Here is a 19,592-nt window from a genome sequence, read left to right as displayed (position 1 = left end):
GTTGCGTTTTCAGGAAGTACAACGTGCGCGTGGAGGACATCATGGTGCGCGACGTGCGCTACATCACCCTGAATTGCAGGTACCGCGATCTTCAGGAGGTGTTGCACGGGACCAAGATGAAAAGCCTGGCTCTGGTGGAATCAGCAGGTAAGAGAAGAGGGCGAGGAGGAGGAGAGTGTGGCTCTGGGTTCAACAGAGGAGAGAAGGCCATAGAACTCACTGCTTGCAGGCTAGATCCTCAAGAACACGCACTATATGTTGGATACCTTCAAACATAGAATCATAGAATAGTAGAGTTGGAAAGGGCCTATAAAGCCATCGAGTCCACCCCCCCTGCTCAATGCAGGAATCCACCCTAAAGCATCCCGGACAGGTGGCTGTCCACCTGCCTCTTGAATGCCTCTAGTGTGGGAGAGCCCACAACCTCCCTAGGTAACTGGTTCCATTGTCGTACTGCTCTAACAGTCAGGAAGCTTTTCCTGATGTCCAGCCAGAATCTGGCTTCCTTTAACTTGAGCCTGTTATTCCGTGTCCTGCACTCTGGGAGGATCGAGAAGAGATCCTGGCCCTCCTCTGTGTGACAACCTTTCAAGTATTTGGAGAGTGCTCTCATGTCTCCCCTCCATCTTCTCTTCTCCAGGCTAAACCTGCCCAGTTGTTTCAGTCTCTCTTCACAGGGTTATGTTTCCTCTTTAAAGCTCTGGCGTACCTCTCACCGAGGTGCTATAAGCCTGTGCTTGGGCTGTATCACATCAGCTTGCATGACTGGATCTTCCTCCATCGCACAACGATGACAACAAAATCCCTGGACACTTAAAAAAAACTTTGCACATCAGGGAGAAGGGTCCTAGCCTAGCCATCTTCCTAACGTGCAAGCTTTCTATGTGAAGGGCTACGGTTTTATTTTTGTTTTATTTTTTTGATGGAGGAAGATTCAGTCATGATTTCTCCTGAAGTGGTCCAGCTTGCTAACTCAAAGGTGGCTAATGTCGTGTGTGTGTGTGTGTGTGTGTGTGTGTGTACGTGTTTGTGTACTCCGTCCCAAGTTCAATCCACCCAGGGAGGCTTGAACTTTGCACTAAAAAGACACACCTCCAGTTCAAGAACCTGCAAATTCTGCCACCGGGTGGAATCAGAATTCTTTTTTTTTTTTTAATTTAATACTTCAACATACATCAATACAATAAAAACAATACTACATAGTACATAAATTGTTGGATATCATTTGATAACATATATTCTAACTTATTCTATTAACTTAATCATACTTAACATAAAAGTGCTCCCCTCCCCACTACGGGATCTTATTCCTCTTTCCAAAATCTCATTGTTTCTTCTGGAGGTGCTTTCCCACTCCCCTTAGATAAAACAAATTCTAGGAACTGTTTCCATATTCCCTCAAAATCACTTGTTTTTATCATTCCTCGTCTAACTTTTATATTACATGTTAATTTGTCATTAATAGCAATATCCCATATTTCTTTACACCAATCTTCTATATGATAATCCCCTTGAACCTTCAAATTCATAGATATCATTAACCTTGCTGCAGTTAACAAATTCGTTATCAATTCTTTTGTCTCTTTGCTACAATTTAATTCTCCATATAATGACAACAATGCCACTATAGGTGTCTCTTCAATCTCCATTCCTACAATTTCTTTTATCTCATTAAATACCATTTTCCACAATTTTTGTACAAATTCACATTCCCACCACATATGTAAATACGTTCCTTTTTTTTTTTTTTTTTGACAACCTCTCCAGCAATTTGCTGAGTTTAACTTATTTATTTTATTTAATCTCACCAGGGTTAGATACCACCTCCATATAATCTTATAATAATTTTCTTTTATCCTCACAGACATACTTCTCAACACTCTTTGTTTCCATATTCCTTCCCAGCTCTGTTGCCCTATTTGTTCCTTCAAGTCAGTTTCCCAAACCATCTTGCCAATACTTTCTGTCTCCCCCTTTTCAACTAATATTCTATATATTTCACTCGTTAACCCTTTTATTAATTTATTTTCCCCTTTCTCAATTTCTTTTTTTAAGATCAGCTCCTCAAATTTCGTAGTCGCTCTACACTCTCCATTATCCATTTCTTCATCCATTGTTCTAAATGAAAATAATTTAACCACGTTAAGTTTCTCTCTTTTAATCTCTCCATTAATTCTTCTTGAGTTCTCATCTTTCCTAGCCAATCTTTTAACGAAATCAGAATTCTGCGGAGAGCCGAACTACATTACGCTAATCACACCGTGTATCAGTGAGAGTTAGCTTTTTCTTTATCCCGACGGCCCTTCACTCAGGCACGTGGCCTTGATTTGGATCAAGACCACTGCACACCAGTGGGGGGTGGGGTGCAGATTAATCGTTCCCTATTACACAAAGACCGTTTGCTTCCGCGCCTCGCAGAGGCTTAACAAAAGAAGAAAAAGTCTCAATTGACGCAGTGGAGTTTTTTCTTTCTTTCTTTCATTAAATGTGGGGGAATTTAATCCTCCCCTCCTGGTGCACGGTAGTCTTGATCCAAATTGGGGCCTTGCATGCTTAAAGAAAACGCTTACTTTCAGCTACACCCTAAATTATTACTGTTATATGTAATTTGGTTGCAAATGACACACCAAGAAGGGAACACAGAGCAAACCCCCAAAGTTACCCATGATCTAGAAGAACAGCGAGAACACTCTGTACTTCTGCTTTCTTCGCTCGCTGAGTTCCTTGTGTATTTCTGGCTCTCGAAGGCTTAAATACTGCAGGTAAATAATAAGTATCGCACAGTTACAGTTGAGTGTTTTATTGATTATTTAATTGAAGGCGGCAAAATTAGCTCCACCAACTTGTCCCAACACCTCTTGCAGAAGAGCTGATGTAATATGCTATTTTCATGCCTCTATCGATTTTGGTGAGTGAACAGAGTAGCGACATTGACCTCATTTGGCCCAAATTCTAACAAAATCAGAACACTGCCGTGCAGTGATGCCTGTATCATTCTTTCATTTATTATTACATTTCTATACCGCCCCATAGCCCAAGCTCTCTGGGCAGTTCACAACAAGTGAAAACCACCCCGTGCTTTCTCTGAACACGTTGACTGGCCTTAAGCAGCAGCCACCGCTTCAGAAGTGACGCCGATGCGGGTTGGACAGGGAACGCAAAGCGTAGCACTTCCTGTTCCTGTTTGGCACCATCCTGTGCAAAATTCAGCATTGCCATTTCTCCTGGCGGGAACAGGTTTCTATTTTGATTCTACCTCCTGGATTATTTATTTATTTGTTACATTTATATACCGCCCCATAGCCGAAGCTCTCTGGGGGGTTTACAACAGTTAAAACAGTAAACATTAAAAGTATACAAAATTTAAAAACATTTTTAAAAAAACAGTATAAAAACAACAGTATCCATTTAAAAACAACAGTTCTGGGGGTCCGTTAAAAAACAAACTTAGCGTTGTTAAATGGTGTTAAATGCCAGGGAGAAGAGAAAAGTCTTGACCTGGCGCCTGAAAGACAACAGTGTTGGTGCCAGGCGAGCCTCATCGGGGAGATCATTCTACAGTCGGGAGGCCACCACCGAAAAGGCCCTCTCCCTTGTTGCCATCCTCCGAGCTTCCCTCGGAGTAGGCACTCGGAGGAGGACCTTAGATGTTGAGGATGCACATTTGGGCTTTACAGGAAATGTCTGCGATGTATAAGCAGTGGAGGCTGGTGGCTCCGATGTCGGTGGAGCGATGAATCCACTCCGGGTTTCTTTCAGAACCAGTCTGAATTCTAAAGGAGCTCTCCAAGGTGCAGAGCTCCTTTAGAGTTCTCACTGGTTCTCAATGAAATCTGGAGCGGATTGACCGCCGCACTGACATCGGAGCCACCGGCCTCCACTGTGCGTGAACAAAACCTTTCTTCTTGGTCCCCTCAACAAATTCCGCCCGCTTCTCCCTTGTCTCTGCAGAGTCCATGATCCTGCTGGGCTCCATCGAACGCACGCAAATTGTGGCCCTCCTAAGTGACCAGCTGAGTTACGCCCGGCGGCTGCAGTACAGGCGGGAGAAGGCCCAAACCGAACACAAAGCTACCGAGAAGAGCCAAGATGGCGGAGAGCAGCTCCAAGCGCCTGACACTGGCGTGCGCTTTCAGGTGAGGACGGAAAATGCCAGAAATGGGAGGGACGCGGAGGGGGGAGGGTTTGAATTTTGACAAAATGCTCTCGCCAGCGAGGGCCTGCGGCAATGTGGAGCGGGGCAGAGGAGACTGACTGCAGCGGCGTAGCCAGTGGCCGTCCAGAAGCAGTAGCCACGCCGCTGGGGTAGCCCTTCTTCTGCTCCCCTTCCTAACCTCTTCCCTTGCCTATCTTTCTTTCTCTCAACCCAGATCGTCACCGAGGAATCGTCCTTCGTCCCACCACGAAGCGAGGCCCGCAAACCCTTGAAGCCGGCTCTGAAACGAGCCCCCAGCACTTTATCCGAGAGTCCGTCAAGTGAGTCCTTGGTCCCTTTTAGTCCTTTCGTGGGGGTGTCAAACTTCAGGCCTGCTGGCCAAATCCGGCCTACCTGGTGACCCCATCCAATCCTCCGGGATCCCCTAGCCCAGCCTTCCTCAACCTGGGGCGCTCCAGATGTGTTGGACTACAACTCCCAGAATGCCCCAGCCAGCTGGCTGGGGCATTCTGGGAGATGCAGTCCAACACATCTGGAGCGCCCCAGGTTGAGGAAGGCTGCGGCCTAGCCAGTCATACCCCCTTCCCTGCTCCCTTTCCTGCTCCCTTTCCCTTATTCTAAAAGGTAGAATGGAGCAAGTGCTTCAAGTAGGGTGACCGTTTGGAAAGGAGGACAGGGCTCCTGTTTCTTTAACTATTGTAGAGAAAAGGGGATTTCAGCAGGTGTCATTTGTAGGCCTGCAGCACCTGGTGAAATCACCTCTTCATCACAACAGTTAAAGCTGCAGGAGCCCTGCCCTAGAGTGACCAGATACAAAAGAAGGCAGGGCTCCTGCAGCTTTAACTAGGGTGACCAAATGGAAAGAGGACATGGCTCCTCTATCTTTAACAGCCGTATAGAAAAGGGAATTTCAGCAGGTGTCATTTGTATGCAGGCAGCACCTGGTGAAATCTCCTCCTGCAGCTTCAACTGTTGTGACGAAGGAATTTCACCAAGTGCCTCATGCATACAAATGACAACACTGCTGAAATTCCTTTTACTATACAACTGTTAAAGATACAAGAGCCCTGTCCTCCTTTCCATATGGCCATCCTACTTTAAGCTAAAATACGTTCGTAGTTTGGGGCCCACTCATCTTTGCAATTCGGTCTCCCAGAATGTCTCCAAAATTGAATTTAGCCCTCAGGCTGAGAGAGATTCGACATACTTGCCCTAAAGGGTCACCTCCACGCAAGGCCCGAAATGATGCCTGACTGAATTTCTCTCTCTCTCTCTTTGTTTGTGGGCAGCTGGTGCTGTGGACCTCCCAGGCATCGCCTTGAGGAGCCTTTTTTGTGCTAACAACACAACAGCTGAAGCCACTGAGGTAAGGCCTCCTTGCTTCCCGCCTTGCCCTACATTTGGGTATGTTTCTGGGCAGAGGGTCTTCCGTTCCCTGGGCCACCCCTCACTTTCTCTCATGGCCGGACATGTTCCTGTCTCTGTCGTCCCTCTCCCATAATTCCTCTCTCTCTCTTTTCCCTATTTGTTTTTTCTCCTTATAAAATAATAAAAATTAAAAACAAAAAAGGATGAGAATTCGGGGCTGTCCGAGAAGCGCAAGTCGAAGCGCGTCCGCATTTCCGTGGCGGTAAGTGTGAGCCACGCCACGTCTGTACGACTCCTCCAAGACAATCACAAGGGCAGGGAATTTGACCTGCCCCAAATGTGTCCCTCGAGGTCTGGGACTGTGCTGAAGGTTTGTTTGTTTTTCAGCCTCAACCGCTGCCTAGCCAAGATATTTTGTTGGCTGAGGTGGACAGCCTAAATCAGGGGTGGGAGGAATATGGGAGATCCAGGGGGCATTTTCTGAAGAGCGTGGAATTTAAAAATAATATAAAAATGAGGCCAAAAAGTAATATAAAAATTAGGGCTGTGCACAGCCTCAGATCTAAACCCTGAATCCGAAGTGGATCGGGGTGGTTCAGGTGCTTCCAAACCGGATCTGAGGCGGTTCGGGTGAAGACCGAAGAGGTCCAAACCCGAAGCCGATTGGCTCTGAAGCTTCGGGCCGCCTCGGCACTTCGGAGCCAACCCCAAACCACCACCCCATCTCCTTACCTGCTATTTCCATCGCCGCCACTATCTTTCTTCTGGCAGCTTCTGGTGCTGCAGCCGGAAATAAAAGGGAGTAGGCCGTGCGATTTCTGGCAGAACCGGAAGCCGCCAGAAGAAAGATGGTGGCGGCAACGGAGGCAGCAAGTAAGCCCCCCTCCCCCCTTCCCCACTTACCTGCGTCTGCTGCTGGCACTGCCGGATGCAAGCCAGCGGTGGCGGACCCAGGTAAGCCCCCCTTCCCCACTTACCTCCGTCCAGCAGCAGCGGACACAGGTGAAGGGGAAGGAGGGCTTACCTGGTGCCTCCGCCGTCTGCCACAGCAGGTGGCAGAGGCACAAGGAAAGTGGGGAGAGTTTTCTGGGTGCCGGCTGCACAGCCCAGCTGCACAGCCGGCACCCAGAAAACTCCGAGTCGCCTCGGATGGTCCGAATTTTGCCTCAGCTTCGGCGGGTCGGGGCTGCTTCGGGGGCTCCAGATCGGCCTCCGAGGCGGATCAGGGGGTCCCTGCACAGCCCTAATAAAAGTGGCACTCCATAGCAGCTATGGAGCACTACAAAGGTCAAATTTAGCTTGCAAACACGTTGCAGTTGAACCTTTTGGTCCTCCATATTGCTATGGAAACCATTTTTGGGTTAAAAGGTCATTTCACCCCAAATTCAGAGGGGTAGCGGGAGTGGCCGGGCCTCATCAGCCAATCCCGGTTTAAATGGTACTTCCTCTCCACCCACCCATATATGTTATAGGGTGACCATATGGAAAGGAGGACAGGGCTCCTGTATCTTTAACAGTTGTGATGAAGAGGGAATTTCAGCAGGTGTCATTTGTATAGATGGAGAACCTGGTGAAATTCCCTCTTCATCACAACAGGTAAAGCTGCAGGAGCTATACTAGAATGACCAGATACAAAAGAGGGCAGGGCTCCTGCAGCTTTAACTCTTGTGATGAAGAGGGGATTTCACCAGGTGCTGCATGCATATGAAGGACACCTACTGAAATTCCCTCTTCATCACAACTGTTAAAGATACAGGAGCCCTGTCCTTCTTTTCATACGATCACCCTGTGTACACACACACACACACACACACACACACACACCACTCATTAAGATAGAACAATTTGAAGTGAATGGGAGTGGGGCAAGATCATGTCCCCGGGAGTACTTCTTCACACGGTGCATAACAGACTTGTGAAAGTCACCTCCATAACATCTGGTGAAAGCCACAAGTTTAGATGAGGGTGTGAGTGTGTGTGTGTTTTTTTAAAAAAAACTTTTACAAACTGAGACCTAATCCTCAGCGGATTTGCCTGTCACTATCTAGTAGCCATGATACTAGCTAAATAGAACCTCCATGTTCAAACAGAGTTTATCTCTGAGTACCAGATGCTGGATGTCCACCAAGGCATCCAGCTGTCCACCGTTGGAAGCAGAATTCTGTGCTGGATGGACCTTCCTTGGCCTGATCCATCAGGGCGATTCTGATGGGAAAACCAGTGGCAGCATTGAACTGAGAGAGAACTCCTGCCATATCTAGAGGCTGTAGTCTTTTCCCAGTAACTCGCACACTAGGGGGGAATCCGCACGTCGTTCTGAGATTGCTTCTAAGCGACCCCAGTGCGGCGTGAAAGCGAGCGTGTAACTTGCCTTTTGAAGAGCCGACGAAGAGACGTCCTTCCCGCCGCCACCCAACTCCCTCCTCGCCGGCTGGGACGGAGAGCTCGGGGGAAGAAGGTGGGGTGGAGAGCTTCTTCCGCTCTCAACCCCACCTTCTTCAGCCGAGCTCTCCTCGCCGGTCGGCAAGGAGGTCTGCAGGTGGTGGCGGCAGGAAGGACGTCTCTTCGTCGGCTCTTCCAAAGGCAAGTTACACGCTCGCTTTCACGCCGCACTGGGGTCGCTTAGAAGCGATCTCGGCACGACGTGCGGATTCCCCCCAAGTTATCTCTTACTGGATAACCTACAGCCCCAAAATGGAGCAACTGCAGGAGCCTTCAGCACAGTTTGGCCTCTTGTTTTGATTCATCTTTTCTCTTTGTAGCATCCAAAACTCCCCCTCCATTTCACAAACTAACGGATTTATATAGCAATTTCTTCTGGAACAGCCAATCATAAATTTTCATTGCCTCCATTCCTGCTTCACAATGACTTTTTTCCCCAGCTAATATGCTCCTGTCCTGTAGTGAAAATCTGCACCATTTCAATGATTTCGCTGATTCCGTGACAGCATTTAGAAAGCTTATGCTTTGGCTGGGATTTAGAAGCACTTGGGAGGTGGGGGAGGTGATTGGCCACCTATCCAGGGTTTTTATCCCTGCTCATCTTCTGATGCCACGTTTTCTCCAAGAAGTATCCGAAAAGAGACTCATCTGATCCATTATTTAAGAGTGGGTACACAGGAATCTGTTTTTCTGCCAGGGTGTGTGTTAAAAATGGAAGTCGGTTCAGCAAACACACATCTTGACGGTTAAATCTATATTGTTACATGCTCGGCATGGCAATGCAGCTGCTAAAAAAAATAAGTGTCCCAAAAGTGTCTCCCTGGAGGGAGGAGGTTGATATTGGAAGGAAAACCTCAGAATGAGGGTGGGCAGAGAGGCTCAGCGGTGGAGAGCCAGTGTGGCGTAGTGGTTAGAGTGTTGGTCTGGGAGTCAGGAGATCCGGGTTCTAGTCCCCACTCGGACATGGAAGCTCACTGGGTGCCTTTGGGCCAGTCACGGACTCTCAGCCCAACCTACCTCACAGGGTTGTTGTTGCGAGGATAAAAATAGAGAGGAGGAGGATTATTTACGCCGCCTTGGGTTCCCTAAAGAGGAAAAAAGGTGGGATATATATGCAATAAATAAGAATATTTTGAAAAGGCTGGAATTTGCCAGTCTTGTGCAGAGCCTGGTCACACAATGCAATCATCACGGTGATGCTGCCCAAAATGGCAGCTCCATGACAAGCAACCCCGGCTTGGCCATAACTTAGGGTGACCATATGGAAAGGAGGACAGGGCTCCTGTATCTTTAACAGTTGTATTGAAAAGGGAATTTCAGCAGGTGTCATTTGTACATATGGAGAACCTGGTGAAATTCCCTCTTCATCACAACAGTTAAAGCTGCAGGAGCTATACTGCAGCTATACTGTGACCAGATTTAAAAGAGGGCAGGGCTCCTGCAGCTTTAACTGCTGTGATGAAGAGGAAATTTCCCCAGGTACGACATGAATACAAATGACACCTGCTGAAATTCCTTTTCAGTGCAACTGTTAAAGATACAGGAGCCCTGTCCTCCTTTCCATATGGTCACCCTACCATAACTGTCTAGAAAAGAGCGACTTGCAGTGTGGACGGTCACCATCCACATTGTGAGTCTTGCTGTTCCCACTAGTGGTTGCCAGGAGCATGGATTGGGGGATTATCTGAAGTGTGGCACATACGTGGTTTCTGTGGCCCATATCAGAATCCTAGAAAAATCTTGGCTTTTGTGCCCGTATACTAAACTTGTAAATAATCAAACAGAAGATAACAACTTTGGAGTCTTACCCTTTCTTTCCAGGCCAGGGCTATGAGATCCACCGTTCACACATTCCTTTTTTTTTTTTTTTTTAGGTGTACATTTTTATATCAGCCTTGTAACAAACGTTACTAGCCTGCAATTTATTTATTTATTACAATGCTGCCGAGACTGGCAAAGGAAGGAAGGAGAGCTATATTTCTATGCTGGGTGCGGAAAGAGGGCACTCCTTTAGCACTCCTGGAAGGAATTCCTAGTCACGCATGGTGACCAGGTAGTGCTAAAAAATGATCTGCTTTATATGTAAGGATGGGATCAACTCCCTGTTTGGAAATACCATACAGGTGCGCTGATCATCCAACCAGGATGACCCCTGATCATCCAGCCAGGATGATCAGGGGTCTGGAAACAAAGCCCTGTGAAGAGAGACTGAAAGAACTGGGCATGTTTAGCCTGGAGAAGAGAAGATTGAGGGGAGACATGATAGCACTCTTCAAATACTTAAAAGGTTGTCACACAGAGGAGGGCCAGGATCTCTTCTCGATCCTCCCAGAGTGCAGGACATGGAATAACAGGCTCAAGTTAAAGGAAGCCAGATTCCAGCTGGACATCAGGAAAAACGTCCTGACTGTTAGAGCAGTACGACAATGGAATCAGTTCCGTAGGGAGGTTGTGGGCTCTCCCACACTAGAGGCCTTCAAGAGGCAGCTGGACAAGCATCTGTCAGGGATGTTTTAGGGTGGATTCCTGCCTTGAGCAGGGGGTTGGACTCGATGGCCTTGTAGGCCCCTTCCAACTCTGCTATTCTATGATTCTATGACTGCAGAGCCTGGATTGATTCCTGACAATAAGATCTATACAACAGTGGAACAGTCTACCTACAGAGGTTGTGGGTCCTCCATCTCTAGAGGTTGTTAAGAAGAGGCCGGACAGCCACCTCTCATGGATGATTTAATTGGTTTTTCTGCACTTTGCAGAGGGTTGGTCTAGATGGTCCTTAAGATCCCTTCCAGCTCCAGAACTCTACATTTCTACACCTCCCTACAAAGTGTGCACTCAGCGGCCATCTAGACTTTGTTGCCGTGTAATGTGTAGAATAGCCCTAAAACCTATTAGTCTGCAGGTGAGCACAAAGTTCCAACCTGTAGGCCCTAAGCAGAAACCTACCTATTGGCCAACACCCGTGTGCATCCCATGACCATAAAGAAGTCCTTGCATGGTGAGAGAGGATATTCACCACTCCAGAGAAAGCCTTCCCCAACTTGGCACCCTTCAGATACGTTGGTCTACCGTTTCCAGCGTCCCCCTGCCTGCTACTCTAGAGTTGAGCCATAGAAGAGTTGGTTCTGGATATACTGTGCAGGATATACTGGCTCTTGCCACACGAGGGCGCATTCCGACAGCATATTCACCGTCCCAAATTGGTGATCCTGGATGGTAAAAATTCCCTTTGACTGCATCAAAACACCGTGTCTGAAATGGGCCCAGTTTAAACCCAAATGATTCCCCCTTGCCCCTCACAAAGCTGGACGCGGCAGCCTCGTCTTCCCCTCTTGGCTGCCTGCTACTCCTGCATGCCCAATAATCTCTACCCTTAGTGCCGAAACCTCCTTGCCCAGTCCACACGTTGTGTTCCTTCCCCAACTCGGACGCTCCCCCTGCAAGGTTGTGACAACTGTGTCTCTTCCTCTCTCTTTTGATTGTAGGACGAATACGAAGTGGCTGGCGAGATGACCCCCACAGAAGTGAGTATCCTTCACTCATTTAAAAAAAAAACTATGGGTGGATGAGGGCGGCTCTTCTGAATTTTTGCTGTGTCCCAACCAGTGTCCGCCTGGAAGGCCATTACGTTCCCTGCATAATTTAGGTTTGGTTTTAAACCACTGATGCCCAAAGATGGCGTCGCGTTCGCTATAGCTTGCTTGCTTGAGTGGCCAGGATCAGCCGCTCCAGGAACTTTAAGGTTTCTCCTGCTCTCTGCTCTCTGCATCATCACACGGGAAGGGGGGAATCGCGTTTGCTTACCTTCGCTCCTCTGCCTGTCCTTTTTTCGAAAGAGGAAGTAAACAACGTGCCCGTGGCCTGTTCAGTGGGCCGTTTTGATGGCGCTGCTTCTCCTGCACACAGCAGGAGAGAGCGGCAACTTCCGTCTTTAAAAATAAGTCGGACTTACTGGGGTGGAGTTTTTTTGTCGCGCGAAGAAGGCTAGAAAGGGCAGGAGGCAGACGACGACGGGAGAGGGAGCCGCGAAAATCCGTGAGTGCCCAGGAATGAGTGTGCAATAAAACACTTGTCTGATGGAGTTCTTAGGGTGCCGAATATTGTGGTTGGGCTTATCTGGGCATGGGGGCTATATGGAAGAGCTTATCACAGGGCACACGATCCCCTCCTGCCCCATGTCTCTTGTTTTGCATCATCCCATTAGGTATTGAAAACTTTATTTAATATTGGCTTCAAGGGTTAAAAGATGTGTTCCTTTTCATAATATGTTCCTTTCATATATTATTATTATTATTATTATTATTATTATTATTATTATTATTATTATTATTATTATCTTTATTTGTGTCCCGCCTTTTGCCCAATGCTGGGCCTCAAGGCAGCTTTACAAAATCAAAACATATACAGGTATATGCTCCACCCAGTCCTTCGGCTTACCACGCTCCTTTTGCAAAAACGGGATGCCCTACCTGCGTTGGTTAACAATTCCCAAATACAGGAGAGCATTCTCGCTAGCCAGACTTAACGTCCTTCCCTCTAAACTTTTAGATGGCAGATACAATAAAACCCCACTCCCCGACAGATGCTGTCCCTGTAAAAATACCGAGGTGGAAAACGTATCACATGTGTTACTGGTTTGTAGATTTTATCAAGGGGCTAGGAATGGTCTTCTGAACCCCATTTTGCAATCTTTTCCTGGTCACCCAGCTGAATTCCTAATGTCCCTATTACTTCGGAACTCAGGCAAATCAATCACCGAGCAAAAACTTGGCCATTTCTACTAGATCCTCTATGATTACTTGTCCTTTTAATAGTTAAATGTACTCTCAGTCCTTTTGTATGTAACGTTGGCTGGAATGTTCGTATATTTTTATTTATAGCTTTTACCTGTACTTACTTTGTTACTTTCCAACAACAACAATTTTATTGCAGTCAATAGTCCATTCATAGAATCATAGAAACATAGAATAGCAGAGTTGGACGGGCCATCGAGTCCAACCCCCTGCTCAACGTAGGAATCCACCCTAAAGCATCCCTGACAGATGGTTGTCCAGCTGCCTCTTGAATGCCTCTACTGTGAGAGATCCCACAACCTCCCTGGAATCAGTTCCCTAGGGAGGTTGTGGGCTCTCCCAAACTAGAGGCCTTCAGCTGGACAGCCATCTGTCAGGGATGCTTCAGGGTGGATTCCTGCATTGAGCAGGGGGTTGGACTCGATGGCCTTGTAGGCCCCTTCCAGGTCTGCTATTCTATGATTCGGTGAATGGTCTATTGACTGCAATGAAATTGTTGTTGTTGGAAAGTAACAAAGTGAGTACAGGTAAAAGCTATAAGTAAAAATATATGAACATTCCAGCCAAAGTTACATACAAAAGGATGGAGCGTACATTTAACTATTAAAAGGACAAGTAATCATAGAGGATCTAGTAGAAATGGCCAAGTTTTTGCTCGGTGATTGATTTTCTCGAGTTCTGAAGTAATAGGGACATTAGGAATTCAGCTGGGTGACCAGGAAAAGATTGCAAAATGGGGTTCAGAAGTTTTTTTAAAAATCTATAAGTAAAAATATACGTACATATCTTTTGGGCTTGCTCAGCAGAGGATGCTGTGGATGGCATTCACAGTTAGGGTTTTGCGGACCCGGCTGGGTCCACCCCGCAAACGCTCGCACCCCCACCCCCGCTCACACAGCCCGACCCCACAAACCGTGCCGCGTGAGCCCCGGGATTTATTTAATTCATTTTATTTCTAGACGAACCCATGCCCGAAGCTCTCTGGGCAGTTAATCCCAGCACTTTGAATCAGGCCCAGACATGGACTGGCAGCCAGTGCAGCTGGAAAACTACTGGCGTAATGTGAACTGGTTGGCCAGTCCCGTTAACAGCCTTGCTGCCCTGTTTTGGACCAGCTGAAGTTTCCGGACTGTTTTCAAAGGCAGCCCACGTATAGCGCATTGCAATAAACCAGACGAGAGGATATCAAAGCACCCCACTCTAAATGCCCTGAACTTTAATGAAGTGCATCTTTGCGGGTTCCCTTCTCCTTTTGTTCCTCTGCTGGTGCCTTTCCTTCCTGCATTCCCCCTCTCTAGGTTCCTGGCACACCGCAGTACGTTCGTACCACAATCCTGCAGCCGCTTGAATATCTGGGAAGTCTGAGGATGCAGCAGCACTCAGCTTCTTGCATAATTGAAGCCTGTAGATAATTAGCTCTCCGTGTGGTTAGACTGTCAAGGGAAGCTGGGTTTTGGGGTTTTGTCTATGGCAGCGACCCCATGTTAATAAATGCTTGTCTGCAGTCACCTTGAATCTTCCCAAACAGGCAGCTGTTTAGGATACAACCAAAACACACTGAAGAGCCAGTGTGGTTGTAGTGGCTAAAGTGTCAGACTGGGAGTCGGGAGTTCTGGGTTCTAGTCCCCACTCGGCCATGGAAACCCACTGGGTGACTTTGGGCCAGTCACAGACTCTCAGCCTGACCCACCTCACAGGGTTGTTGTTGTGAGGATAAAGTGGAGAGGAGGAGGATTCTGTATGGATCTGCCACCTCTGCCTGGGTTTTGGGGACCCCCTCCATATCACAGCTCCCCCGCCCCGTTTGGCAGGGTCTCCTGACACTCTTTGTAGCCTTTTCATGCAACTGCTACGGAGAGGAGGGGAGTGGGGAAGTCTACCTCCACCAGCACGGTTGATCCAGGTTAAATCTGGATCCAACCCACAGTGGTTTCCATGATGCACCGCTTATATTTTGGGGGCACCTGAGAAGCAGCCTCAAAATAGCCCATTTACATGGTAGTCGTTATAAGTTATGAAGTCGCATCAATGTAGGAGCAAAACCTTCTACCAGCAGAGGACTTGTGAGCTGCCAACCACATCAGTTTCGCCGCTTAGCCTGGCCATGACATTGACTGTCCTGTAGGATTGGGGGGGGGGCTAAACTGGGCCCCCCCGGTATAGTTTATCTGGGAAAATCCCAATGTAGAGAGTCTGTTAGCCTCGTTGCTGCTTGCATTCAGAACGTGGGATGGTTTGCTCATTGCAGGACCAGAGAACTTGCCAACTGCGTGGAAATAGGAAAAATGGTTTGTATGCATTTTTCCACCTCTGTGGCCAAAAACTGGCGAATGTCCTCTGCCACTGCCACCCCGCCACCTTAAATCATATTTTTATTATAATTTCTGCATGTTCTAAAAAATAAAATACACAACTTTGAAAAACAACAACAACCAAAACATGGATTATGTATTTCTTCATCAAGCATACAACTACTGTCACAAACAGTTCAGGCTAGGATTTCAGCAATCTAGCAAATACAATGTCCACCTGGATAAAGTTAGAGCCCGGCACCCTGGTGCTCTCCAGAAGTTTGAAAAACACCTCCCGTAATCCCTTCCCATTGGTCCTACTGGCTCCCATTGGCTAGGAGAGTTGTAGCCCAAAACATCTAGAGGGCACCAGGTCTCCTGTCCCTCAGAGTGTTAGGCTAAGCGTGGGGAGACTCGGGTTCAAATCCCCTGCTCAGTCATGAAACTCACTGGGTGACTTTGAACCAGCCACTATCTCTCACCCTAACCTATCTCTCAGGGTTGTTGTGAGGAGAAAACTGGACAGGAGAACGATGTAGACCACCTTGAGGTCCTTGGAGGAAAATGGAGCTGTTAATGTAATAATAATAATAATAATAATAATAATAATAATAATAATAATAACCCGCCTCTCCCTCTGGATCGAGGCAAGAAACAACACTAAATAAAATATAATACAAAAAAATTGTTAAAGGAGCATATAAAACCAATACAATATTAAAATAACTATCACAGCATCTTATAATTCTTAGGTTTAAAATTCATCTGGGTAGGCCTGCTGGAAGAGACTAGTCTTTATGGCTGTCTTCAGTTTGGAAAGAGTGTTAAGCCGATGAATCTCCTCCGGCAGGCCATTCCACAGTCTGGGGGCAACAGAAGAAAAAGTTCTCTGGGTAATAGTTGTCAGCCCAGCTTTGGCTGACTGGAGTAAACCCTTGCCAGAGGATCTGAGTGTGCAGGGCGGATTGTACGGGAGAAGGCGATCCCGCAGGTAACCTGGACCCAAACCATGTAGGGCTTTAAAGGTAATAACCAACACTTTATACTTCGCCCGGAAACTAAATGGCAGCCAGTGAAGTGATTTTAAAGTTGGTGTTATTATGGTCTGGCCCACGTGCTTGGCCTGGCTGGTGTCGCCTCTGCTGGCTGGCCTCTTGACCGGCTTTCTCAACTTTTCAGATCCTGGAATGGGAGGAGCAACAGATGGAGCAGTTTGTCAACTTCAACAACAGCAAGATTGACCCTGCGCCTTTCCAGCTGGTGGAACGCACTTCTTTGCACAAGGTGGGGGCAGGGAAGGGGGGCAGCGCAAGCAGGTTAGATTTCGCACTGGGATACCGCACAAGGACCCTCCCGGGGAAGGCTTTGCTATGCAGCATGCACACTGAACACCTTTTCTTCTTGTTGCTGTTGTTGTTTTGAAGTGCAAGTTTCTAGACCTCAGGGGCGGTGGAAATGGCTTTAAAATGTGCAGCCCTTGGCTACCACTCTCTCAGAATCCCTGGAAGGCCTGGCCTAATTGGGATTTCAAAGAGGGCCAGGGAACAAACTTCACTGCGCACGTAGCCGTATACCAACCCTCTTCCTGTGATAAAACGATGCAAAATAAGCAAAATGAAGGCAAAGCTTTTAATTTGTATAATGGAGACAGGCTGCACTTGGTGTGGGTGTGAGTCCAGCACATACATGGTCCAGGGTGCAGCTGAGAGATTGGGCCTGTTCAGACGACACGCTAAGCCCTGGTTAGGCCGCTAAGCCTTTTGCAGCAAATGGTTAGTGAGCCTGTTTAAACTGTGGTTAAGTAGCCACCGTCGTTAGGAGTGGCTCACACAACACGCTAAGGCAGCCTTCCTCAACCTGGGGTGCTCCAGGTGTGTTGGACTACAACTCCCAGAATGCCCCAGCCGGGGCATTCTGGGAGATGCAGTCCAACACATCTGGAGCGCCCCAGGTTGAGGAAGGCTGCGCTAAGGCATCACGTTTCCCTCAAAATGCTTAACCACTGTGGCTTAATGTGTTGTCTGAACCAGGGTCCCTCTCTGGTTGCACAAGCAAGAGTTAGCCAGAGATGGGAAGGTGAGCCGGCACACGCACACCCTGGAGGGAAGGGTCCATGCCATGAATTCGAAGGGTGCTTAATGGAGGATCCCGATCTAGATATGTGATGGTGGAGCCGTGGGGCGTGCGGAGTTCTCTGCTGATCCTGCTTTTGTCTCTTCCAGACCCACACCATCTTCTCCCTCTTGGGTGTGGATCACGCCTACGTCACCAGCATCGGGCGGCTGATTGGCATGGTGTCACTCAAGGAGGTGAGTATTATTTATTTATTTATTTATATTTCTTTATTTATTTATTTATTACATTGATATCCCGCTCCACAGCCGAAGCTCTCTCTTCGCCCCACAGCCAAAGCTCTTAAAAGTTAGAACAGTAAACATTAAAAAGTATACAAAATTTTAAAACCATCAGAGACATAAAAAACAACAGTAGCCATTTAAAAACAACAGTTCTGGGGTCCGTTAGAAAACAAACTTAGCGTTGTTAAATGCTGTTAAATGCCTGGGAGAAGAGAAAAGTTCTGGCACCTGAAAGACAACAGTGTCGGCGCCAGGCGAGCCTCATCGGGGAGATCATTCCACAGTCGGGGGGCCACCACCAAAAAGGCCCTCTCCCTTGTTGCCATCCTCCGAGCTTCCCTCGGAGTAGGCACTCGGAGGAGGACCTTAGATGTTGAGCCCAGTGAGCAGGTAGGTTCATGTCAGGAGAGGCGTTACGTCAGGTCCCAAGCCATGTAGGTCTTTATAGGTTGAAACCAGCACCTTGAATCTGCTGAGCAGGGAGAGAGCTTAGGAGGGACGCCCCTTCCACCTGACGATACATGTGCCCCCCTCACCCCGCCCCAGTGGAAGGGGGCTGGCATAGGATCCTTCGGCTCAGACGTCTGAGGTGAGCCTGGCCCTGTTTCCCCCAGTGATGCGTTTGCCGGAACTGGCGAAGGGCAAGGAATGGAACGCAGAGCCCTCCATTCTCGAGGCCTAGGGGCTGGGCAACTGTCCCCGGGCGCTCTGCGAAGCTGAGGAGGTAGCTGAGCCTTGCGGAGTCACCCTCCAAGTCCAAGGATGGGGCTCTAAAGCAAAGGCCCCCTTTCCGCGACGAGGCGAATGGGTGGAACCAACCGGAATTGGTTCGTGATGCTATTCAAGGCAGCGTCAGCATTTGGACTGGGCGCCCTTCAAGCCCACATTAACTGCAAGATATTGGTATATATCATATTACGTCTTCGTGCCAACCTCTTCCTTTGGCCGTGAGCTGAATGTCGAGATTTTATTATTTATTATTTATTTATTTTATTACATTTATGTACCGCCCCCACAGCCGAAGCTCTCTGGGCAGTTTACAGCAATTAAAAATGGTAAACATTAAAAGTATACAAAATTTAAAAACTATAAAAAAAACATTTAAAAACAACAGTATCCATATTTTAGGACATCTAAAATGCAATTCGACATGAAAGAATCACAACCAAACATTTTGCTCTTTTATAAACGCATCCTGTAAAATAGTTCCTCTGGGCTAAAATCAATCTTTGTCGATATATATATATATATATATATATATATATATATATAATTTTTTTCTAAGCTGCCTTGAATATGATTAATCTAGAAAGGCAGGATAGAACTGTTGAAGTGAATAAAATCGATGTAAAAATAAGGAGAAAGCGGTTCTCCCCCCGTCCGCACCCCCAACAGTAACAGTGGCCTCCCTTTCAGGGATGTTGTATGGATGACAACAACATCCTATGTGCTAATGCTGTGAACACTGTGAAAACGTGCCTATTGTGACCCCCTCCGCCCATTGCTGTGCGGCTGCTTTTTCTACCTCTGTTAATGAGAAATGTCTTGGGTTTTTTCCTGCTGTCTTTCGCCTCGTTCTTTCTATGCCTGCTGAACTGGCCAGCTGAAAAGGGTTCTTAAACATGCTTAAATGCAAATAGTACAAGCCAGGGAAGAATGGCCACCCTGCCTCCGCTGGCCTGTGCAGATGCTGCGTGTGTTTGTACTTTCAGAGTAGGGGCAGGGGTGCAGGTACTTCTTCACACAGTGCTTAGTTAACCTATGGAACTCACTACCACAGGATGTAGTGATGGCCACCATTTTGTATGATTTTAAAAGGGGGTTGGATCAATTCCTGGAGGAGAAGGCTATCCATGGCTACTAGTCCTGATGGCTATGTGCTACCTCCAGTATCTATATGTACCAGTTGCTGGGGAGCATGGGTAGGAGGGTGCTGTTGTACCATGTCCTGCTTTGTTGGTCTCTGGCTGACGGCTGGTTAGCCACTGTGTGAACAGAGTGCTGGACTAGATGGACCCTTGGTCTGATCCAGCAGGGCCCTTCTCATGTTCTTATGTATTCATGTGCCATGAGTAGCGGAAGGGTGTAGCAGGATAAGCTGTATCCCTAGCTCAGTGGCACAGCAACAGCCTGATTGGATATCCAACAACTCTTTAGAGTTCTGATTGATTCCAACTGAAACCTG

At 47.5% G+C, this 19,592-nt stretch overlaps 1 protein-coding gene across 1 annotated transcript in view; it reads left to right on the top strand.

Moving 5' to 3' along the window:
- The window catches only part of CLCN2 (chloride voltage-gated channel 2), a 94,888-nt gene that overhangs the window by 74,825 nt on the left and 471 nt on the right, over positions 1-19,592 (top strand). The window contains exons 16-23 of the mRNA XM_063131868.1: positions 14-147; positions 3,952-4,136; positions 4,371-4,476; positions 5,446-5,522; positions 5,727-5,786; positions 11,452-11,490; positions 16,230-16,334; positions 17,273-17,359. Of these exons, the coding sequence (XP_062987938.1) occupies positions 14-147; positions 3,952-4,136; positions 4,371-4,476; positions 5,446-5,522; positions 5,727-5,786; positions 11,452-11,490; positions 16,230-16,334; positions 17,273-17,359 (793 nt within the window). The remainder of the gene's footprint in view (positions 1-13; positions 148-3,951; positions 4,137-4,370; positions 4,477-5,445; positions 5,523-5,726; positions 5,787-11,451; positions 11,491-16,229; positions 16,335-17,272; positions 17,360-19,592) is intronic.

The sequence above is a fragment of the Elgaria multicarinata genome, chromosome 8 (assembly GCF_023053635.1).
Source record: "Elgaria multicarinata webbii isolate HBS135686 ecotype San Diego chromosome 8, rElgMul1.1.pri, whole genome shotgun sequence".
Taxonomy (NCBI): domain Eukaryota; kingdom Metazoa; phylum Chordata; class Lepidosauria; order Squamata; family Anguidae; genus Elgaria; species Elgaria multicarinata.
The sequence above is the reverse complement of the archived record's forward strand: the minus strand, read 5'-3'. Positions and strand labels throughout refer to the sequence as shown.